Source organism: Pomacea canaliculata, linkage group LG14 (genome assembly GCF_003073045.1).
Source record: "Pomacea canaliculata isolate SZHN2017 linkage group LG14, ASM307304v1, whole genome shotgun sequence".
NCBI lineage: Eukaryota > Metazoa > Mollusca > Gastropoda > Architaenioglossa > Ampullariidae > Pomacea > Pomacea canaliculata.
Window position 1 is genome coordinate 1749882 of NC_037603.1, and position 25909 is coordinate 1775790.

The 25909-nt window shown below is 45.6% G+C and overlaps 1 protein-coding gene across 1 annotated transcript in view; it reads right to left on the reverse strand.

Annotated features, from left to right (window-relative positions):
- LOC112555855 (peripheral plasma membrane protein CASK-like) overlaps positions 1–8169 on the reverse strand; it is a 149455-nt gene extending 141286 nt beyond the window's left edge. The window contains exon 1 of the mRNA XM_025224397.1: positions 7353–8169. Coding sequence (XP_025080182.1) covers positions 7353–7504 — 152 coding nt within the window. The 5' untranslated portion in view covers positions 7505–8169. The remainder of the gene's footprint in view (positions 1–7352) is intronic.
- Between the last annotated feature and the right edge of the window lie 17740 nt (positions 8170–25909).

A 25909-nucleotide genomic window follows, 5' to 3' on the forward strand; every position in this document is an offset into this window, starting at 1 on the left:
CTGATGTGGACATCGTTCTCTTGGGGTGACCACGTACCACAAGCTTAATTAAGATTGTAGAGGTACCCGTATGTTCTATGGTGAAAGTTGAGTACTTCGTGAGTGAGGCTGGACGGTTCCTAACTGCTCTTAGTCACTTGCTCTCGGGAACAAAGCAAACCACAAAACCAAGTCAGCAAAAACAATGGACTGGACATCATGACGCTGGAGGTAACAGTGGGGAGGCTGGTGGTAGTATAGTGGGGGCTGCTGGGAAGAGGTAGGAAACCACAGAGGGCAGGGAGGAGGTGACTGGCGACCAGAACTCGACCAGCATGCACTTTTAGCAAAACGATGGTGAAGTGCGGGTATGGGTGGGGAGAGACCCTGCACCCCGGCTGCGAGGTCTAACAAGCGCTGTGTGACTCACGCGCACGCCAGGCGGCAGCAAATGGCCGGTAATTGGGCCGCTTGGGTGTCGGAGGGCAGATAACCGGCGTCTCGCTGGCCACCAACGTGGTGAGGCTGGGACTTCTGTACGAGTGCTGCCCCTTTGTAAACTGATAACAGAGGTAATGACAGCTTCGTGATGTTCCGGTCGTTTGGAAGGGAGGTGAGGTGCTAGCATCTTTTGTAAAGGTGATGCCCATCTTCTCCCCCTTTCCCCCACCATCTCACTGCCTTGTGTTCCTCAAGAAAACAAGTCCGAACGGCGCGGGGAATCGAGCCGGCTCTGTCTGCACATCCGGGATCAGAGGTCGCTTGCCCAACCCTGGGCTGCCAGCGTCTCTTGTTCTACTGTTCTACGTCTCTTGTTCTCCCATACCCCTTGTATGTGACGCTACAGACGACTATACTCCATCCCTGTCTTCAGTAAACATTTTTTTAATCTTTCACCCTCGCTTTAACGGACGACACTCGATCTACCTATTATCTGCTCGACTGCATGGATATGAGAACAATCTATTCTTCAGTTAATATTATTTTATCATCGGCATGCTAGCAACAGGGATAGTTAGACAAAGTCGCTCTAGCAGGATGCTACAAATGCTAGCAGCTACCAAAACTGTTTGTGAAAGATTAGACGTTGGATTGTCTAGGTGATAGGACCAGGATTGGGGAGGGTGAAGAGACGACAATAATGATCTGAAAATCACAACTACGACAATCAAGCAAGGGAAACTACCCATATGAACAATTTGTTAAAGAAAAAAATGTTTAAAGAAAAATAAGACAAAAATCCTCGAGAATGTCTAGAGATTTGAATGAAATTAGCCTGCAATTACATGTCAAGGGTGAGAAATCCAAAAAAAAAACAAACTCACATAACACATACGTACACATGCACAGGAGGGACAGACAGACGGCGACAGGGAACGGTAGATGTATATATTGTATGTATCAAACAATATAGCACAAAACCAGTCACGTTTACCGTCAAAGTTAATCCACAGATTCCCACACTTTCAAACTCCATCACCCCACCACAAGCTGCAAGCAGACCTGGTCTTAGAATGACAAATGTCCACATCATCCATTGCATCCTAAGCTACAAGACGCCTCTCCCACCACCCTAAGCCTCCACTCTCTTGACAATCGAAAATCTCCACCAAGACTGCCCGTCCCTCCCGTTCTTCCCACCTCCACCCTCCTCATCGCTCCTCGTTGATCTCTCCAGCCTCTGTCTCTAGACTTACCCACCCACCCCTTCTACAAGAGGGTCTAACCATATCAGCGGCAAAGTGCAGAAAACCTATTTGTCCCTGCATTAGAGAGACAAGCACATTTTATACGTGGGAGCTAAGGTAATGAGCCGTGATTCAATTTTTTCTGCCTCCTCCCCTCCCGTCTGGAGGGTACCCTACTCTCGGTGTCTGAGAATGGAGGTCGAAACAAGCTGTCAGCTCCATGTGCGTACCGCTTGGCCACGACAGTGAAACAAGAACAATTCTGTATAAATTTGTAACGAGAAAAATGTTTAAAGAAAAAAGAAGCTTAAAAAATCTCAAAAATGTCTAGAAATTTGTATGTCCACATACTATGCTTCTACAAGTGCAGTGCAAGCCTTGGAAGCATTCACAGGATGCATGTGAAGGACGTCTTCGTCTCCACAAGAACGTCGAGAACGAGGTCCTCCTCTTCCAAGACATCGTCTGTTGACGACTCAGGCGTCCGAAAAATAGTCGAACATTTATCGCACAACTTTCTCGCATTAAATCACGAGATATCAAGCCATCGAGTAACTTTTTGCACTTTACGTGAAATTATTCACAAAAGGTCAACTGCTATCTTCCTTCATGTCCAAGGACACGTCAGCACAATTCTCTAGGTTGAGCAACTTTCCAGAAACTATTACCCGAAGCATGAGCAACGGATAATTCTTGCCGATCTTGTTACTGATGAGAGATACGCCCTGGATGGCGCCTGATAATTGAGGGAATGCATTAACCGAGTAGCGGAAGCTGTAGCGGCCTGATGCTGCTCACCGCTTGGAGCGAAAGACAAAAATTTATCATTTCTTGTTGAAGGTGGGGCTTGCGAATCGCGCAGGTAAGATTGTGATGACGTCATTGAAAGACGAGCCGTGTGCTACGACAGGCCTTCAGCGGTGGCTTGTTTGTTTGTGAGCGTATTGTTTATGATGTGCACTCTAGATTGTAAACAAAAGTATATTATCTGTTGGTCGACATTAAAGTGCACTACGCTTCTATGCTGAGGTAACGGGAGGAAGAACGCGCAATAGAAGACTTATTTTGTTGTTATTGTTCACCAGAAAAGTTTAACATGATAACTGCGAGATGCCAACACAACAATTTTCTCTGACATTTATTTCCTCTTTGCAAACAACCGGTTAAGTCACACACACAACAAGATTTGTTAAATTAGAACAAAAATTACTTGTAGCAACAAGAGTATTATCTAAACAGAAGTGCGTAAAAGAGATGAGAATTAAATAACCAATAGAATGTAACATAAATGAAGATTGAAGATTTTAATGAGAGAAATAACACAGACATGAAAGGAGATTTGGTGACAACGAATAACAGCAGAGGCGGGATGGTAGGGGGTGCATTTAGACAGATGGTAGATGGAGGGGTGCCATTGCGTGTCACGTGACCTATACTGTTGGCGGCGGGCCAGTAGGACAGGACTGGAACAGCTGGCATTTCCACTAGTTGTACCTCCCGTCCCCCAGCGGTCATAGCAAATCAGCAGAAAGGCCAGACTGACGGCAGTGTGAACATGTGACAGACCCACGCTACACACGCCGCCTACTGGCTGGCTGGATGGACGGATACAAATAAGCACATGAATACGTGTACATAGTGCTCAAACATCCATCTCCCCCATGATTACGACAGAAACGAAGTAAAACCAAACAAAGTAAATGAAACAAACAAAAACAAAACAAATCAACAATAGAAACAAACAAAAATACGAAAATCAAAACAAATTAAAGAAAATAAAAGACCAAGAAATAAAACGGAAAAAATAAACAACAAAAGAGAAACACACAAAAAAAACTAAAAAAGCAAGGATAAAAAAAGAGAAACAAATAAAAAATAAATAAAACGAACAAGAAAATAACGAAAAAAAACGAACAAATAAAGACCAAAAAAGAGAATAAAGCAAAGAAGACAGAAATGTGTTTGAGTTTAGGTTAAAAAGCATCACCTGCAGTGAATAAGTAATCGATATAGATACATAGACCCATCGTCGTCATGCCTGCTACAAGATGCAGAACCTGCCTCCGTGTGACTGTGGCCTACAGACAAGACCCAGTCACACACTCACAGCTTGTGACACAAGTTGACAAGTAAACAAACCCACCCACGGCACCAACCACCGCGCTACACAGTCTCTCTGGTGCATGTCTGCATATGTATGTGATTCTGTTTGTGTCGTTAAGTGCTCTTTGCCTCCCATCGGGGGAACGGTAGGGTAGGTGGGGCGTGAAATATGGAAATATTCGGTAATTTCAGCAAAACCCTATCGGCACGTCTGCTTGGTACAACAAGAGAGTTATGGTAACTGTCCAGAAATTTAATACAACACGGAGAAGTCATTTGCTGGCTTTCCCGGACACCCACCCACCATCACCCTTCTCTCTTTATCTTCCCCCTCTCACACTCTCGTATTTTCTTTCCCTTTTGCTTATCTTACCTGGAGCAGACATCCACCATCCATCCACTCACATCATACTGCGGAGGCAACAACCAGTGTCGTCCTCCACAACCTCGCGGAAGAAAAAAAGTCGGAAGAAAAAAATCAGATCTGGTTTGTCCGGCCTATTCCTCAAAATAAAATTTAAAATAAAATAAATTGAGTGTTGGTGCTAAAGGTAACGGTGACGAGGGCTCAGAGAAAAATGTTGTATCAGCGACAGACGGTTGTCGTCGGTTTGGTTTGAATATTCGTCAGCAGATGCAAATTAAAAACAACCTTCCAGCAGAACACTTTTCAATATTACTAAGTAATAAGAGTTATTGTTACTACAACATACAAGAGTGATGTGATGCCCTTGTTAGTACAACACACACGACTGGCGTGATACATCTGTCTGGATGGACGATGCATTTCTTCATTCTTGCTGGACGAAAGGAGAATGAATGTCTGACGCACACGCAAACATCAGAGACAGCAAAAGGGAAACGTCAGGGAGGTGTGGCTCGCTGACGCCCCTCTGACGACCCAGAGCTGCTGCCTCAGGGTGGGAGGGTGGAGAGAACGACAGCGACATCCATCACCCGTAACGAGAATGATTACAAAGATGCTGGAGAAACACCAACGTCCGGCGTGAGAGTGTGTCGGTGGTGGTTGTGGTGGCGGGTAGTGGTGGTGAGGGGCAGGGATGGAGGGCGATCATCTGTTAGAGGTGTATGAAAAATATGAAACTATAACCTAGCTTCCTTGCAGGCTTCCATCGACGCGGTATAAAAATTCAAGATTTCCGGAGAATATCTTCAGGGCTTGAAGGGACACGAGAAGAAGTGTGGTGATGGTGGTGTGTGTGCACGCATTCCTACCTTTATCTATTTCCATTTATATTCATTTCATTTAACTTCTCACTCAAACTTCTCTTGCTTCGAAGGCAACTGTTCACAGATGGTCTCAAGACCTTACGCTGACGACACCGATGATGATAATGATGATGAAGAGGAGATGTAAGAAACCAAAATATATATATATTAAAGCGAATTTCCCGACTGTAAAGCTGGCACAAGCTAGATAACAAACACAAAAAAATGCATAAAATTAAACGCATGCATACTAAGACCAAAACATCAACAAACATACACAGGCATAACAACATTATAGTGTACGAGCAAGATCTTGTAGTTAAGGAGAGCAAACGCTTGGTCTGAAGTCTGCTTCTGTATAAACCTCTAGAGACAACACAGTTGAGAGAAAAACACAGCAAATCGTTTTCAATTACCGGTAGCTGCGGAGTGAGCTGTTATGGACCCTCTAGATTTTTCGCCGAGGGCGGTACCTACTTCCCCAACCTCTATGGAGTCAGGCATCTATCTACTCCATACCCGGGTCCACATCTCCATGGCTCTGACTTGCTACAAGAACAGAAATCTTTCCAATGGAAAAAAAGAAAAACTTCCAGAGGGATAAGGGTGTGAAGCCGACGCATGCCTCATACCATCAGCACACAAGTGTTCAAACTAGTTTTTGTCCAGACCCGAGTCCCAATGGAAGGCCAGAAGAGACAAGCTGTCACCCGCCATCACATTGCGCAGGTTCACAATCAATACATCCCGGCACACTGCCCTCCTTTATTCACTTCTACTTCTTTTTTTCAATCAAGCATATATTTTTACATTTAAGCCTGGACAAAAAGCCCTCTACTTTATGGCTGAGTGGCTAAGCAATGACCTCTGAACTGTGAAGCGAATAGCCCTAAATAATGATACCGCAGGTTGCGCTCTGCGTGTGGCCTCATGCGAAAGTACACAAATGTTTCTTGAACGTAAACCAGCTCACCATCAAAGATCCCTTGCTAAAAACTAATCCAAGGCAGACCAAAAGAAAAACAAAGGAACAAACAAAAGCCACATACACGATTAAGAACAAAACTCTTATTAGCCTGTAGCAAAAATTCGTTGTAAGACATTTTTTTTTCCTTCTTTCAGGGAGGAGGAAGTGGAGCGCACTCGATCGCTGACCTACATTCCCAATGATGATGCCACTGACGCCAGCAGCGACTGCAACAACTTCAAACTCAGCCTGATGAGACGTTGCCAGGGCAGAGAAAGATATTTTATATATATCATAACACCTCTTCCCAAAACTACTTGTTCCTCCACGGACCTTCCAAGAACAAGGCCCAGTTACTCGAAAAAATATTTTGTTTACAAGACAAATAAACAATAAGCTGATACGCATCACATCTACCTGTCGCCGGTCAACATTCTTCTTTTTTTCGTGAGAGATTTTTTTTTTTTAAAAAAAAAATTAAAATGATTTCTTTCACTTTTCGGTCGTCGGTGAGCGAGATGACCAAATGTTTCGAGAAGCCAGTTTTTATGCGCGACACTCATCTCCTCTGTCTCACAAATTTTCCCACAGAGCTTTCACCTTCCAAAGGCTGTTTTCAACCGGACAAATGTGGACTAAATGTCTGACGAAATCAGAAAAGTTCTTTATGGTTACATGAAAGAAAACTGTGTAAATCTTGGCTAAATGTTATATACATATATATATATACCGGTAGCCCTTCACATAAAGGACAGGTTTAATCTCATGGAAGAACGAACTATTCCAAGTTCCTTTTACATTTAAGAAAGGTGACATGAAACTGCCGCAAAATCACATTAACGTCCTCGACGAAAAGGACATTAACCTCTAATTTTTCTCTTCATTTCGTGTCCTGTTGCAATCCATCCCCAAGAGAACTTAGAGTCACATCCACTCCTTTTAAAACGAAAAGATGGAGTAACACCTACATTTCTTCCACCACCCGACTGCTGAATTCTTAAAGAGGATGTCGCCGTCTATGTGCATGAAAGTTTATGTAAGTATTTGGTTTGGTATGTAGACAGACGTCTGAAAGCGAGTTTAGGAAACATGACTGTTAAGTTCTGTATGTGTGCAAGTGTGAATGTTTGTGTGTACGTGTGTGTGTGTGTACAGGTGTGTGTGGATCCTTTTCAAAGCACGAAGATTTCCTCCAAGCAAGCATCTGTCACCTACATACCGACCAGAAAGAAGTTGCTAGGAATTCTCAGTTCAAAACAAGGCACCCAACTAAAAAAGTCAACAACTAATCCAAAGTCGCGATACACTTTTTAAAAAAAATATGTCAAAGGTTAGTCGAGTGTTCTAAGACTCTCACATTCACTGCCCAAAAGGTCAATACCTACCCCAGGCAGTAGTGCAACGACTCTGAACAAGGACACGGCGGAGCGTTGGATCTCAGCGCCGTCAGGACCGGATCCTCCACCAGGGATATCGCGTACGTCATCGCTGTCTTCATCCTCGCGCCCACAGCTGGCGGGTAGCCCCAGATCTTCATGGAGGACGTGCGATGTCCGTGCGATGAGGCGACACAAAAGGTCAAGACACGTTATCCGTAGTCACTATCCTTCGTGCTGATGTTCTCAGTCACCATCAGCTTCACAGAACTGCTGCTTTTAATCACAAGGGTTATTCTTCTACAAAAGAACGGTAATCCACATGGCGGCACCATGGAGTGTCCAGTCTCGTGCACATTTCCAGAAACATTTTTTTAGGTAGAAATCCGGAGATGGCTCTCATCCCGTGGCAAAGGCAGGAGGGCACGGACCTCCAGGTCTCCTCACTACCGACAAGCAGGAAGCTTATCAGAGAATCGTCCGAACAAGACTCGTCTAATCAGCTGTGTGGTTTGCTTTCCCCACTTTTTAATCCTCCCAAGAGCTTCTTTCTCCGCAAAGCATCGGCACGCGATTTGTTTCCGCGCGTTCTCTCTCCCCCAAAGCGACTAACAAAGTCCTCCCATCGTGAACAACACCGCCGATGGTACTATCCTCCCCCTCCATCGGCCGGTGCGGCTTTTGGCGACAGGAAACAAAACCTTTCGACGTACGCCACCAGCCCCAGTAGTAATGGAGGCGACCTATTCGCTACGCACACACCATCGATAATTAGACGCTTGTCTCCTGTGAGCACGCACGCTCACACGCACACACACACATACACACGCGCGCGAACACACACACACGTGAACGTGCTCCGGCACCCGACAAGCGGAGTTCCGCTGCGGTTCTGACGTAACAGCGCGCGGCATCGTCCTTCGATCGTCATCGGACGCCTCGCAGGTAACATTTTCGCTCACCTTTGATTACCAGGGAGAAGAAAAGGTGAATCCTAACAAAACAAAATCCTCGTCTCCGATGGAAGTTTGATAAGCGCACACCGATTCCCTCGGGCCTAAACGCAGAAGAGGAAGCAGTCATCCACCCGATAGAAACCCCCGGTGTGTAATAATATTAGTCCGCTTACTTCACAACGTCAATCAAACAACGGCGTTTGCTCATCCATTCACGTACGTAACTTGCTTCTTCATATTGACGACTTTCCCCAGGCTTGCCAGGAAATGGTGCAGTGTTTCCATGCCACCGAGATTTTCATATCCAGCTGTTATGTGAACTGCTGCGGATCGTTTCCGTGACGTCGACGTCACGTAGACTGCATTCTACTGCATTAGGAAGGGGGATAGGGGAAGGGGCGTGAAGACAAGGGACGTTGACAGAAGCTATGACACACACACATACACACAAACATAAACACACACTGTGATCGGAGTTCGGTGAAAGTAGGAGAAAAAAAACAAACAGTGGAGCGACAGAGAGTGCGTGGGAGGGAAGATCACAGGGTGGAGGGAAGAGTGCACGAGCTTGTTCCACAATCAAAGCTACAGCACCACCAGCAACTACCAGATGAAAATGTCCCTGGGAGGTAATGGCACAAAATGGGGCAGAAAGTGGAATGTCGCTACCCCAGTAATTGCTTGAGCGCCAACTCCACTCGCGTTCTGCCAGTGGAATCTTGGGATAGCCGGCCCTCTCGTCCAGCGTCAACGTCACGCCCCCTTCTAAAACACACCATGACGACATTTTACGACTTTTCTTACGACTTTGCTTTAGTTTGTTCATTTTTACGTCATTAAGACTTCGTTTTAGTTTGTTTTTACGTCATTGCCAATAATAAGTGACGTCGGCGCCTCGCTCCTATCTGCACGCTAGGGTCGTTCTCCATCTTAGACTCTTCGGAGTGAGGAATATCAACCTCACATTAGCCGACAGGCTGACTGAGCGGTGCGTAGTTGATAATTGTCTTTACAATGTATAATGTTTTGGCCTCCTTCTCTATTTTAGTTTATTGCTTTTGCCGTACGTTGACCTCGTTTCCAACTTCTGACATCATTCAAAGCCGTAGCCGACGTTAGAGTTCTCCGTCACTTGTTAACGAGACGTTGCTATAACAACGGGTCTCGTTATGTGATGTTGCGAGAGATAAAGTCAACCTGTTTCCAATGCGCGAATTGTGTAACTTAAGCTAATCATCTAACATAATAAGAACTGACCTTACGACCCGGGGGGTGGGGATGACGGGGTAAAGTAAACATTTGTAGTGAATATTACCGGGCCGCAAGTAGAAGTAACCTCCTGTACGGCAAATACGAATGGATAATATGCACACAAACGGTTGAACATAAAAAAGAATTCAAACAAATGATTAATAGACAAAAAGAAAATGTATCAAAAGTACGAAACAAAACCAAAGGTGAGGGGCACCAAATAACAAACAATCAAAATGTAAATAAACGAATAACAACAACACACAAACAAACCAAAGAAACGATCGAACATACAAAACAAACTACAAATGACCAAAGAACAAATAAATGAAAAGAATAAAATACAAACTAATAAAAGACAAATAAAAACGCAAACGAAAGAAAGCAGAGAGAAAAAAGAGGAAAAGCAGGAAATAAAGATAAATGAATAACAGTTTAGCCTACTGTAACCACAACATTACGTTTTTCAGAAGATGCCCACGATTGTCTGGTACAGAGCCACAAGGTGTTGGTGCCAAACTCTACACAACGGATCAGAGGTACACTCTCGTGTTCATTCACGAATAAAACATCCAGGCAGGACTCGCATGACTCCCCAAATCCTTCCAATATATGCGAGAGCGAGAGAGAATACGAAAGAAGACGGAAATAAACCTATAGAGAAGCGATAAAGACTGAGCAAGAAAGCACGAGAACAAAAAACAAAAAACAAAAACGAAAACAAACAACAAACAAACCCCGAATCCGACAGCAGATAGAGAGAAGGCACGCAGAGCGCGAGAGACAGACAGGGAGAGAGATAGGAAAACAGGGAAGAACAAAAAACACGCAAGAATACCTTCCATTTTTCAGATTACGTGAATACATAATACAGCAAACGAAAGTCAAAAACAAATTCCCACTCCGAAAAAATACCTTAAAAAAGACAAAAGCAAAACAAAAGCAAAAATAAACAAAGAAACGAAATCTCTTCCCATCGTCGTCGCCTCCGTGAAGCTTCAGATGCCTGTATCGGTCATCCGTTTAGTTTCAAAAAAAAGTTCCGCCATACTAAGCGAGGTTTCCTACATGACACACCCTCATTCAGCTCGTCACCAGCGCCAGCACTCAACAGGTGGTTCGGCGTGTCAAACACATCGATTAGCAGCCAGGCACAGCGCCCTAACGACAACCGTTCACGCGCATTAGCAACGGGAACTGAAAAGGCTGAAGGAGAGGGGTGAGGGATGCAGAACTTCCATCATCACATCACGGCAAAACAAATCCGTGGAACCCAAAAGAAAAAAATTGGGGCGGCCGAACATGGGACCAGTCCGAGTTCCTCCAACCTTCATCATTTTCGTTCACCACCAGTTAGAAGTACTTTCATCGTAACAAAACCTGAGAACGGTCCACCTCACTCGTCCTGTCTTTTGGCGACATGAGAGAACCGGGTGGACTGGAAAAGAAAGTGTCTCTGGGCTTCCTTATTTCCCACGTCACAAACGTACCCTTTGAAGACAATCCCCTCCTCTCCCCCACCATCACCACAACCACCCTCCCTCCCACTCCAATCATTGTAAAGGTCACGGCCAAGACCCCTAATCCCAGCGCTCAAGGGTGATCGCTCTCAGGACCTACTCGAGGACATCAGCGCGGGCAGACTTCCACATGACGACAGGACCCCCTGCAGAGACCCTTCAAAGTCTCAAGGGACGCCAGCGATATTATCGAACCCTAACAAGATGGCGTGATCGACAGCCGTTCGGAGAGTTCTCTTCCTTTAATACGCTAAAGGGCCGCTGGTTCCGGGGTTCGATGACTCTAACTGAACCGACGTCGCACGCACGCTGTTCAAAAAAAAAAAAAAAAGAAAGAAAGAAAAAAAAAGGAGTTGCCTAGATGCAGTGAAAGGCACTGATAACGAATTATTTGAGAAGGGAGAGGAAATGGGTGTTTTACACAAAGCCAGTAACTAAGGCTACATCATGGCACGGCAGCCAGCCCTGAAGACAGAAAGAACAGCGTGTCCAAGACGAGAGCTGAACTCAGGACCCCAACCCTCACTGTGACAGGCACTAACCGTTGTGCCACCGGACCGCCCTTGGGAGGAGGGTGGAAATAAAGAAGAAGGTACGGGGGGGGGGGGAATTAACACGAAGGATGTTGAGAGAGATTTTTCTTTAGCTTGTTGGTTCAGTCTCCACACAGAAGGCAGCAAACTGTTGGCTATTTCAGTCCCCATCATAGTTTTCTCCTACCACCCCTTCCTCCAACCCTCCATCTTCAGAACACTGTCCTGACGACTCGTAGTTTCCTGAACGAATTTCACAGGCGCAGAAAACCCAACTTCGATAAAAAAAATTATTTTCAGTTGCTACTGTAGGCCAGGCTTTTCACATTGTGTCTGTTGCCTTGGCGATGGTAGAATAAATACTGGTTGAACGGCCCTCTATAGGCATTTCCAGACTATAAACACACAGACGTGAGGGATCGACCCCCTGTCCTCTAACCTCTCCCCTCTTACCCTCGACCCCTTCCCCCAGGAAAAACGCACGAGCCTGCGATTTTTTTACAGGCAAAGTTCGGTAGAGTGAACTCTCCGAAAAAAGGACGTAAACCGCGATTACGGAGCCAGGTTACGATGTAGATGACCCTCACATAGCGCTGCCCTTTGACCTCGCATCAGGGCATTGCATCCTTGTCGAAGAGTTTTTTTTTTTCTTTAAACAGTATGAATAACCTGGCCTAAAGGATTTTACGTCCAATGGTGTTTGTGGAATGACCTGCACCAGAGCGTTCTGTGACCTGAACCTTTCATCGAACTGGGTGTGTGGAGGAGGGGTACGTAGTACGACTTGCGCCAAAGTGTTTTCTTGCTCACCTGCACTAAAGCAGACCTACCCTTAGCGTTCTCTTTTTTGTCAAATGGTGTTGCAGACAATTCTATAATATGGCTGAAGCCAGAAGAGAGTCTTTTCTAGAACACTTCTCAAAGAAATCCCGGAAATCCAAATCGTCTGCCCGGATGGCTGAACTGAAATGCAGAATGTGCTGGTCATGTACAATTCTCTTCCTCGGTCCCTCTTCCAATTTTTCTTTCTCCTTCCCTTCCCGCTCTCTTTTTCATATCCACACACACACAAAACCTGAGGGACAGGGGACCGAGCGAAGTCGCATGTACATCTCACGGTCGCCCAACTCCGAAAGGTGGCGTACAAATGCAGTTGACAGACCGGATCTCGCTGACTGGCCACAGGAAGCAATTACCTCCGCACTTCTCACAGTCGCAGACGTCTGACAGCAAGACTCTCCCCGCCCCGCCCTCCCCAGTCTGCACACTTCCAGCTCCCCAGGCAATCTCCCCCACAATGGGTGTCACTGCGACCTCCATCCTCGGGCCACAGGTCACAAAAGCCATAAAAATGGTCAGGGATGCTCAGGGCGAGGATCACCAGCAGTTAACGAGAAATAAAGAGTAGCGTAGAAGGGTTAACTATTTCTCTCTCAGATATCCAGAACAACAAACCTTAGACATGTTTGAAAGTAGACCATACTTCGATCAGAATCGATACGCCATAACCTTCGGAGACACGGAAGCGCTTTAGTCACAGACCCTGACTGACTTCGCAATAAATAAAACATTAAAACTGTACAACTGCATCGTCATCAACACGCAACTCAGTTTAGTGGGGAAATGAAAGTCGCGAACGGCCATTCCACCACTTCACTCGACATGTCAGAGGCCATTAAACACCCATCACCTGTTGGCACGAGCAATGAAGTCCACAACATACAGGACTGTTGGCAAGTGTCGATAATGTCGAGAGTGATAACAGACACATCCATCTTTCTCTCCATCGTGATACGCTGAAACATCGCTTCTCTAAGATTTAAAAAAAAAGTGAAACCAAATAAACTAAATTGTTGAAATTGGTAGCGGAATATACAAGATGACTCGAACACAAATACGACCATCATGCAATAAACACCGGTCTGCAAAATAAAAATAACAAAAAAATAAAGCATAATAAACAGAGCTTGGGTGAGTTACTTTGTAACGCGTATTACAGGTTCAGTCCATGTGATACTCAATTATCGTTTTATCTAGGGGAAGAGAAGGTGTGAGAGGTGGGGGAGGGGATGTCATCGATTGATCGTCGCCGATGCACATAACGATGCATCACGTTGGCGCGAGAAAGGTCGATTACGTGATGTTTGGCGGACAACGTAACTGGACACGGGAAACATGGCGGCTCCACGCCCCACGTGTTGGATTGGGTTTCCGAGTCTAGGTGGCGGATATCACAAGAAGACCTTCCCCTAGCCCATGGCTCCTATTTCTAAAGGAAAAAAAATAGCAGGTGTAATTGTGTCTGCAACGTTCGAGACTCGGTAATTTGCTCATTTTTTATTTATTATTTTTTTTTTTTTTTGGCGGGCGGGGATGTCTTCGTGTCTTGCTGTCGTGTAGAGCTCTCTCCCTAACGATACAGGTAGGCAACTCATTCATTCGACCCGCTCCTAAAATAAGTGCGAAGGCAAACAGTAGTTCCTCCACCACCCCACACCCGATCCACAACAAGATGTCGGTTAGTTCTACACATCTTTTATAGCCACTGCGTTTTGCTCAATTCTATACTAAACAATTCGGAGAACAAAGAGAGACAGCAAGGAGGGGAAAGGGAGTGGTGTTTTACTCCGAGACAGCAAGAAAGGCTAGATCACGGCAAGGAAGTCAGCCATGTAAACAAATGCCACATGCAGAGGAAAAAAAGACACAACAGCGTGCCCGAGTCGAGATGTGAACCCAGGGCAGCCAAGCGAATGGCTAGAGATTGTGAGAACATCCTCAAGTGTCCGTAGAAAGACGGCGAAGGAAGCTGATGACGACGATGACGACGGTGGCGATGCTGAGGAGAAAGAATGATAAGGCGACGACAAAAGCGACAATAAAAACTACGATGACATTTCCGTTAACTATCTGTACACTCAGCCTCGCTCATCGCCGGCACAGAAAGAGCGATTAACTTCACATCTACTTCCCTTTCACAATTCGACTCGCAAAATGAAAATGTCTCGCTCGATACTTACCTCCCCACCCACCCCAGCCCACATGCAGCCAGCAGTAGGTGTGTCACGCCACAAATACCCTTACATGCCACCCATCGATTCCCCAGTTTCCGATCTTAATAAAACCGCTTGCAGGCTGACGGGTAGGGTGAGGGCGCACACGTCAACCCCTCTTCCTAACCCCCCGACACTATAAAAACATGCAGGTGCATCCGTTACCACCCCCACCCGTTTGCAGCGACGGCGTTACTGTCGACCCGAACCGTAACGGGGTGGTGGTGACGTCAGAAACGACAAAACTGATTCGCATCGTTGTGCACCGCTTTGTATTGTTGCGAGCTCCACGGGGGAAGATAACATCGGCGCTCCTCCCCTTCTCCTCCCTTCAATAAAACACACACCAGAACGAGGCCACAAAGCGGAAACAGGTTCATTCGGTTCACGTGGCGCCAGATGGCGCTGTCGCCCACAGGTGGTCTTGGCAATCGCCGATTAACACGTTTTCCGAAGTTTCCATAAACTGGTCGGCACGATATTGTCACAGACAAGATGAAGGAAGAGAGGAAATGGTGAATAAGCTCCCCTGCAGGAACGGAACACAAACACACTCAGATAAACGCATACTCTGTTTCATCACGACGACGGTCCAGTTCACGGCCTTTACTCCATCAACTTTGACCCCGCGTCCACCCGTGCACCCATTACTGCCACACACGTGAGGCCAGAACTTTTTTTTTCCCAGGGTTCGAACTTGCCACGTGCACCTGACATGCGCCAACAGTGCCGTCCACGTCCGGTTAATGACTGCCCATCGGCAAGATTAATCCAAACATGGCGAAAGCACTCCAAACGTCTGAGACACAGTCCTGGCTTTGTTCTTCAACAGACGAGAGGTTTTTAACTGTTTGATGTCATCACAATTATCATCGTCGTTCACACGTCGTGCGCTGCAGGGCACGTGGGCACGAGTGACGGGCCGGCCGTCCCTTTCCATTCACCAGCCGCCGCCCGTGAACTCGCCAGCGCATGCGTCGTGGCAGTTCTTTCCGCTCCCCCAGTCCCCATCCCCCTGCCTCCCCGCACAACCACGCCCCCGCCACCTACAGGACTGAAGACGTTGGGCAAGCAGTTGCTGGAGGGACGAGGGGAAGTGCAAGAAAGGCGCGGTGATGGGTGGAAGGAGAAGATGATCCAATCTACGGATGGCGCAGTAAGAAACGGAGTGAATGTGTTTCCGGGATTCCATCGGGAGGAAGAATAACAATCATGTCAATATGTCGAAGAAACAAACTCCAAGTTGGTGTCAGAGACCCGAGAAGTTAGTTTTAATGAAGCAGAGATCCTCGTGACACTAGGTCGTGACTCCAACCATCTGTGAAGTAGGATACGATGTGAACAAGATCACAACCTGACTACTCTCGGGCATCTCAACCCACCTCCGACAAACAACTTTTATTTAAAAATATTTTTTTACATCGCTTTTTTGTTTTTTTGTTGTTGTTTTTTTTTCAATTACGCGTTCGTCCGTTCCCTATCCTCAGGGCTCAGAAACTCAACTTACTCTTTCAAGAGAGAAAAGAAAGTTTTAATAGGAAACCATGATCATTTTCGCCACGCTGTAGGAGGAGTCTGAGAAGGAGGACATGTGGGGCTTCTAACGAAGTCTTCCTACGCCAGGTCCGCCCGGTGTTGCTTCCCAGTGCTGCGTGGCTAATGGGATGAAGAGACTGAGTGACGAGTCTTCTCTTGTCCACGACACCAATGAGATCGATGTTTTATATTTTTTTTAAAGATGTAACAACAAGTTTCTCTCTCTCTCTCTCTTCACTCTTTTTAATAACAGGTACGATGACAAGAACAGCAGAAGAAGATGGGTGATTTCTTTTCTGAAATTATTTTTCCAGCGCACGCTCATGCATTTTTAAAACACTTAACCAGTCTTGTGTTCTCACCAAAGTTAGAGGCCGTAAACATGAAGGAGAAGTAAGGTTATCTAACGGGTTAGCTAAGGACTATACTTCAGTTGGTTGCTTGAGTAAACAGTGCTTTCACCTTGGGACGATTTTACACCACGGGGAAGACCGATAATGGCGAGGGAAGGACCGGAGTAATAACCCCCGACGGTCAGTCCTGCAATCAGGTGTCACAATGTCTCAAGATGAGATCTGAACCCAGGACCTTTTTTTTACAGACACTAAGAATATGCACACAGGAGTTCGGTTAATAAACTAGGTTGAAAAACCTCACATAGTTACAGAGGACTTGCTAAAACTGTAGGTACTGAACCGGAGATCATGCTAACCCGAGGGGTACAGACGTGCCTCTGCTTCATATTTCCTGTCCCTGGACCAGTCTCCGCCATTCCCTAGTGTCATGGCGCGCGTCAAAGCTCGGAGGGTTTGGACTGACCTCGACCCGCGATGCCGCTCAGCTGTCTGCTGCAGTTGTTTCTCCGTTGCTGTCGTCCGAGATGTTGGCGCGTTTGCCGGCCAGACGACAACGGCGTCTATCGACCAGCGACACCAGTAAAGCACTTTTCACACCTGGGTGTCGCCGTAATGTAACACTCAGCGGTCATCAAAACGTCCCGGAGAAAGCACTACACCGCGCGGTCACATGACTTCAAGAAAAAAGAAGGGGAAAAAACCCAAGAAAAATAAACAAAAACAAAATTTCGAAGAACTCTGCACAGTGTCGGTGACAACGCAGTTAAAGAAAAAGCAATGTGCACACGAAACAAAATAAAAACGGAAAGATATAAAGGAGTTAGGAAGAGAGCCGCTGTAAGCTGTAAGGCAAAGGAGTCAGCCCCGCAAACTGACGCCACATGCAGAAAAAAAAAACCAGCGTGCCCGAGACGAGATCTGAACCCACATCAGTCAATCCCCACTAATCGTTGCACCACCAGACCGCCTGAGCCAGCTGTGATGGACCAATAATGAAGACTGTCAAAAGGACTCTTTTACTCTTGTATTATTATTTCCTTGTTTCCTATTTTTCAATCTCCCGAATACTGGCCATACACACCACCACCACCATCACCATCATCATCATTATCATCGGTAACAATCACTTCAACACACTTCTGTCAAGCACGACAAAATTAATTGGAGATAATCCTCCTACATATTAGAAATCTGCTTTACCTACATGAGTGTAATTATGCCCTGCCAGCAATTAAGGCTAAATCGTGGGCAAGCCGCCAGCCCGTTTAACAGTGCCACGTGGCAGGGAAATAACAGCGTGCCTGAGACGAGATCTGAACCCTGCACACCGGATCCTCACCATACTGGTGACAAGCCGCTTAAACGCTGCGTCATCAGCGCACCCTGTGGGTGAAGGTCACTTCTGGAAAGCTCGCGTTGACAAACAGTCTTTAAAGATCAAAGTTTATCTCTCTGCAATACGCTGACATTTTTCTTCCGACTTTCCCAGTTTCCCTCGATTTCGCCAAACAACAAACACGTTCGAAGCCGATGAAAGAAGCAGTGAGCTCTCAGCGAGGTTTTCCAAAGTACATTCGTGACGTCACAGGTTTTGGGTAGCGTGGTGGTGTTCGTGGACCGGTATCTCCAAGTGGAAGTTGGAAGGGGTAATTTTCAAATTTTGGGAATGATTATACTGTGACACATACACGCTTGCCACGATACATCTTACACGGACTCCTGTACGTCTGTCAGCACGGCTGTGGCGATAACCTCACCAGAAAGTAAGTAAACCAGGAGAAGTGTTGAGTCTCGTGTCAATCACCACACTTTCGTCTTTCTTTGGTGTCAGCGCGCAAACGAGGCAGTTCGATAAAATCGTCCCTAAATATTTTTTTTTTTAGGTCGTTGTAGGTTGAGGTGTCAAGGACCTCACTTTTCTCGAACCCTGACTTTTTGTGACGGCGATGCCTATCTCCTGTCCCTCCGCTACTTTACCTTTTCTCAAGTGTCTATTGAATCAAGCAACTATTTCCGACAGCTGGGTCGAATGGAGGAGTAAGGAAGAAATTCTCTAGCGCCAAACGGGAATTGAACCGGCATGCCTCAGGTCCGGGCGTCGGTGCTTTCGGCCACTCGGCTATCCAGCCGGTTGGATACCCCCGCAGCGCAGAAAACTTGACCCAGAAGGCTCAGTTGTTGAAATGGGTGCCTCACTTCGCAGAGAGTTGGAAAATGTAAAGCAGAGCGATATTAAACTCTCAAGTGGAAATTGCAGTCTCTGACACCTCCCTCCCCAACGGCCTAATCTCCTCGTCTTCCCACAGGATTGTTGAATGTCGCAGTGCTAAAAAGAAAGAACAGCAATAACAAACATGGTAGCCCAGGAAGCCGAGATGAGCTTAGAACTCCCTGACCAGAAAAACTTTTCATTCTCTTCAAGCCATGTTGAAAAACTAAAAATCGACGAGAAATTTTAAAACGTTGTGAAAACAAGAGCCAAACAGGTGTGCCTAACCGGTTGGGGGCAAGTTTGCAGTGTATGTCACACAAGAACAGGGTGTTTCAGTAAAAATGTTGGAGTTTTGCGTTTTTCGTGTGTGAGAGCCTTTAGCTCTAAAGGACCTCCTGCCACTCACTTGTCGGCGAGATTAAGTAATGCTCATCATTACTTCTCTGTTGTACCGGAGACGTACACACTAGTATGATGTACACGTAAATCGATTTATTAGCTTTGCACTCTCTCTCTCCCTTCTCTCAATTAACCCCGCCCTCCACAATCCTCGTGAGATAAACTGCATCTGCCTCGGTGTCGAGATGATCACTCTCCTCAATTGTCTGCTGAGAGTATTTTTGTCGCTGAATCCGCCAGCAGCGGAGACATTCACACAAGTATCTTCTCAACTTCTCTATGGCAGACGCCAATTTCAGACAAAGGGGGATCCATACAGAAACCCTCCCTATCCCCTCCCCACTTGACCCGACGTCCAACCAATTCCCTAAGGACAGTTGTCATTATCCAGAATTACAGCATGATGTTGTCAGGACGTCTGTCCCATGTTTATGTTTATATTCTGATCTGACCGAACTTACATCAATAATGCGAACCGTCTCAATCTGGTTCAAGAGAATCAGCGATCAATGTATCTGTTCAGCTGCTTGTTTATTTGTTTGTTGTAGATGGGATATAATAACTGCTGTTTGTGGCGAGAAAAAATATGTGATCCAAACCTCGATTCGCTCATGATCATGAACCAGTTAGCGGTTGATTGGTTTTTCATTAAGGATGCACCTCAAGCTGGCGGAAGAAAAGGTTGTGAGATGGTATTGACTCCTTAGGAGGAGGCGCAGGAGTCGAGAGACAGAAAGAAAAATGAAGAAGTGAAGGATGCTGTAAAGATCGTTTCCAGGGCGGTGTGGTGTGACCTGGCCTTTCTGTGACTCAGAAAACACTCCAGTCTCACCGCTTACAGTGGTAAATCAATAGGGTACATGTACCCTGAACTTGACTAGGTTAAGTGCACCCGTATGTTACTGAGTCAAACGCTGCTGTAGGTACTTGATATGAAATTACTTTTACCAACACTATGTCACTCTCTCTTTCTCTCCATCACACAGAGATGCGAGGTGAAATAACTGCAGAAGCAAGAAACAACAAACTTTACCAAATAAAGAAAAACAAATGTTGCTTTCAGACACGCCCAAACTGAGAGAGAGAAGCGACTAAGAAAGAAGTATACTGAAGTCTAGAGGCCGTGGGTCCATCTCAGAAGCTTAGAATGTACCTGGCTACAGGTGAAACCTGTATCAGAGGGAGACTCGAGTCTCAAATTGTTCGTTGTTAGACCGTTGAAAGACTGATGGTGGAAGGTCTCCAAGTTTCCACAATGCTCCACAACTCCCCTAAAGGCTTTTGTTGTAATAATTAAGAATCCTCTTCCAAAAAGAAGCCTTGAATTCATAGGAATGGCGGGTATCATCCATCACGAAACAGACGTTTGATGTTTGAAGCTTACAAAAATGTCTAAGATGTCTACCAGAGGGAAAGAAAGACGAAAGAGAGAGAGGTGTAAGTTTTCCAAATCATTAAGAGAGAGAGAGATGAGAAGATGATGACGAGACAAAACAGCGTTAAAATCAGAAAAAGAAAATAAGGAAAGAGACAGAGAAGAGAGAAAGAGAGTGAGTGGAAGGGGAAGCCAAAAGCAGATTATTGAAAGAGGATCAGGCCCTGAAATAGTCCAGTGACAGCAGGACCTCCATTTTCATCAGCTATTTCAAGCCACACATTTCATTCATCTCAAAGCCTCGAAACCACACTCATGTCTTCAGGCCTGTCAACTCCTAAGACTCCCTCAAACACGAGAATTTGTTCAATTCAGCTTCAGAATTAGTTTACATGAGTTTTTCTTCTCTTCCTACCGCATATGCGCCTGAGTGTGAAAGTGTGCAAGCGCGCGTGTACATCGACAGACAGGCTCGCTTGCGTATTTTTTTTTTTTAAATCTTTTCCTACGTGGTTTTATGAACACAATTTCATGAAGATTTATACACGTGTTCATAGTATCTCCACCGGCAACCTCCTTGATTATGAATCTATTAAGATGGCAGCAAACAACGATTGTCTTAGCTATGGACACACACTATTTTAAAAAAAATATCTCCCCTCATACAAAGGACCGTACGCACGATGAAGAACTCTGGATTTTTAGCCAATCGTCTAGGTCAGCGCACATTTCTCAATCCATGAGGTTTCCCAGGTCCTGAGTTATTCTACTACTGTTTCATGACTACGGCTCCAGGCGGTCTACAGTCTCGCTACTTGACGCCGGGTGACTGCGGGGCGGGTACAGGATGCCATGGCCGAAATTACAGTTACGGGTATCTTATGAGAGGACGGTTTTCAAAGATCTGTTTGTTACAGACGTAATGCTGCGAGGTCTTCTTCCGCCCATCCATAAGAACCCATTCGCAAGCGCTCACTTCCAAATAAATCTTTACTCGTTTCCTGGACGCAAAGATTTGTGTTTGACATAAAGATAGACAGCGTGTGTGTGTGATTTCTGTCTTTGTTTTTCATTGTTGTTTTGGTTTGGGGTTTGATTCTATTGGTAGTCGAGGATGGGCACGCTAGAACATCGATTTCTGCTGTTGATCGGGCTGTTGTCTATTAATCCAATTAGCAAATTCGCTCAGCGATGACAAGCGCGAAGTAATGTCACCATATACCCGAAACTACAGTACAACCCTGACTTACCCTCCCCTCCACCCCAGTCCGCTTCCAACAACATTCCACATATTTCCTTCAGTCCGCCACCCTTTATGACGATGTCTGGTATCGCCGCAAAAAAATGAGCATTGGCCGTCCTGGGTTCAGATCTCGCCTCGGGTGCGCTGCTTCTTTCTCTGCACGTGACATTTGTTTACAAGGCTGGTTGCCCTGCCATGAAGCAGCTGGCTCGGCGTAAAACACCAATTTTCCCCTTTCCCTCCCTCTGTTATCGCCGAGGACAGGAGTGCACTGGCCTTTACCCGTCCACGCAAATAAATATTCATACGGCAATCATGCCGCACACGTTAACACGTGCATGCGCGTGGGTTTCGGTGCAGCCGAAAAATTCATTTCTCGAAAATTAGCTGGCTCCTGCGAGAGGAGAAAAAAAAAATAGGGTGGTGGAATTTGGTGGGGAGGGGCAGTCGAGTGGGAGTAGAGGCAACGAAAATAAATTATTCAAGATTCTTGTTGATGACCAAGAAGCAACAGCGATGCCGAGGCTCCAGGCTCCCAACCGCCGGCAGGACAGACAGCGCCATTCTGTTTACGAAGAGGCTTTCTTCGATTCCGCTGCACGAGCGCAAAGCCCCGACACCCAATCAATTATATTCACAAAAGCTTCTGATGCTGAGGAAATCTGAAGTTGAACAACCAAGGAAAAAAAAAAGTTTTGCGAGTCAAAAATAACTTCAATGAGCCGGTCGAACAATACAAACATCGAATCACGGGAAGCCATTACTAACCTATACTGTGTGAGGTCTGCGCGGAAGACGAAAGCAAGGAAAGGACAAACATTTAAAGGGCAAGCCAAAATATTTCCACGCTTATATTATTGTAGGGAAGCCATTCAGACATTTCCTGTCGGTGGCTGTTAATGTGGAAGCCTGGAGCTGAGGGTCGCGAGGTGAGTTTTGAGGTTGACGGGTGATTTCCTGCTGGACAGAGTCATTGGTGGGGTTTTGGTGGGTAAGAAAAGGGGGCTGTCTGGGGCCATAATTATCTTGGTTATTACAAGTTCTTGTTTCTTTGTGTAAGTGCTGGAGAGGCTGGAGTGAAAGTGTGACAGAGTGGGTAAAAATTAATATGCACATGCGTGCGCGCTAGCGTACGCTTAGGGTTTGAAAGCGCGAGTGTGTGTTATGTGTCGACTGTCGGAGCCGGGTAGATGGGTACGTTTGTCGTGTGTGTATGCCCGGCCTACGTTTGTCAACGACTACCCGTATGCCATGATCAGGACAGTATGACTCTAACTACCCTATCACCACAACCACTACCACAACCACCAGCGCCACCAGCCTGCTCGCCGCATACATCAGACATCTGGCACCATCAGCTACAGCACTCAACGGATTAGCAGGTGACATTCGCAGACTCTCCTCCATCGCGCCAGAATAAAACCAAATGTAGGGACTGCTAATGGGAGGAGAGGTTGGGGGGGAATGGTCACGATCCAAACAATTGCACCCAAATGATGGACAGAAATAAAGAACATACAGATAGAAGAGAGAGAATGAGAAAACAGGAAGAGGAGGCTAACCCAATCAGAAGAATGAGGTGGAACGTGTTAGAGCGATGGAGGCAAACATTATAAGATCCCAAGGGGGGTTAATCTGAATAGTCCACTATCGGCATTCCGATGCGCACGACCGTCGTGCGGCACCTCGGCCAACTCTCGTAACTGTCTGCTGTGCCGCATGCGTCAACATGACGCGAGCACTTGCATAAAATTAGTGGCGGGTGGGCAAACTGGTAATCCCCTAGTCATTGTAGTCTCGTGGCGCCGGACATCGGAGGGAGATGATGGGGGAGAGATCTGCTGGGCACGTGCGGTGCGGCGCTGGACGTGGTCTCGCCGCCGGCGGCTGTTGGTGCGGATCACGGCGCGGCAACACCGCGGTGGTCTTGTCGTGTGGCGCGGGCTTGAGGCGCTGGGGGAGAGTTTGAACTTGTGTCACACACATTCTGACACCTCACCTCTCTCACACAGAACATATGCTGTTTCCTTCTCTCTTTCTCTCCTACACGATCTTTCTCTCTCACACTCACACGAATACTCATGCATGTTCTGTCGTCTCTCTCTCTCACACACATATACTGATGTACACATAAAGGCTATCTCTCGTTTTCTCTCTCTCTCTCTCACACACACACACACTAATACACATGCACTTTCTTTCCTTCCTCTCTCTCTCATGAACACATGTATTCAATATGTTCTTTCCATTTTCCACTCTTTCTCTCTAACACGCACGTTGTTTATTAATACATATGCTCTCTTGATCTCTCTCACACACACAAATAATCTTTCTCTGTTACAAACAGACGAATAATCTCTTATATCTGTCGCTCACAGACACACATATATATGCTCTCTTTCTTTCTTACAAACACATACACATATAGAACTCCTTCCTTTCTCTGTCCCTCACACTTATACACTTTAATTCATCTTGTCTTTTACACAATACACACACTCTCTCTCTCTCACACACACAAAATGAACGAATGATAGGTGATACATGTTCATATCTAGATGGTCTCCCCATTCCACTCACTGAGTGAGAGCGAAAGAGACGTAAACAAAAGCTCACAGAGCATATGACACACCACCAAAAATCCCCATTTCTGCCTATGCTGCAAAGGGAGAGAGAAAAAGCGAGAGAGAGAAAGACTGAGAGACTACCATACATAATTCTGGTTTTGCGCACATGATAAATGCATGCTTCTCTTTCTATTTTTGTAAAATGTCTTGAGCAGTCTGATTAAGAGATCTTTGTACTTTCATATGCTTGATTAAACAATATATACATATATATGCTCCTTACTTTTACCATTATCATTACTATTATGGGTTCCGACAGCGACAAAACCACACAGCGTGTCGCTTCTGTGCTCACTGCACGAGACGTGACAAGGGAGAAAAGCGCGACAATAAAAGATGAGGAAGATAAGACGAGTTGCGTTCCCTTTATAATAAATATTAATAGCACATTTGTATAGCACCTTTTTCCAGTATCAGCCAGACTCAAGGCGCTTTACATATAGGCAAATTAATTTAAAATACACTAATAACTAAATAATATAATACTAATTAATATGCCATATTACAAGAAGTAGAAAATTTATTGCTAGGTGCCATGGAACAGACATTTCCCCTTTCTTTAGCGATCCCACCTGATAGCATCAGATATTAACATACAAAATCATACATTGTAGCGATTAAATGATTAACATCGTCGAGTGACGAATATCCTCAATCTGTATTAGCTTTCAACAGACAGTTTGCTCCAAACAAAGGAACGCGAAATCGAAATTCTTGGTCTTTCATCAAATCAAATATATTGTTACTTTGGTGCATGCGTGCGTTCGTTTCTCCCAGCCATAAACTATTTTTGGGGTTTGTAAATTTTTCCTGTTTATGTTTTAGCCATGCTACTATAATATTTCTTCTATAGCCTAAAAAAAAACTATTTAAAAAGGTAATATCCCTGAAAATACTATCAGCGTATATGACTTCGATATGTAACGTATTTCCGTCGCGTTTCCTTCTACTAACCCTCTCTACATGGTAGAAGCACAGCCTTAACCTCACAAGCTTAAAAAAATTTAGAAAAGGCCCTCTACACACAAAAAACAAATAATATAAGGGAGGCTACAGCAGCATGCCTTCCCTCCCTTTGCACAAATCGCTATCGCTAGCATTTACCGCGATTCTCTTGTTTCAGCTATTATCCTTCTGGTCCCCGGCGACCCTTACACCTTCAAAGAAGCTAATTTCTTTGCAACCTCTCCCGGTTTTTCTTAACAAGATAGTGCCGGGGGAGAAAAAGCGATAAAAACACCCCCTGCCCTCACAGGAACACCAAGATGAGATTGTAAATGCAAACGTCTGCACATTGACCTCCCCTCCACCGCTATCCCCCTTTTTTTTAAAAAAAAAAAAAGAGAGAGAGACAGGCAGGGATTCAGTATGCCCTCGCATATTTTAAGGCAGTGCGCATGTTTCGTAAAACATTCAGCTGGATTGTGGGAAATACTGGAAAAGGAGTTAAGGAATTTTAAAAATAAAAAATCTCTTAACGAGCGCTCAAGCGTACGCGCGTGTGT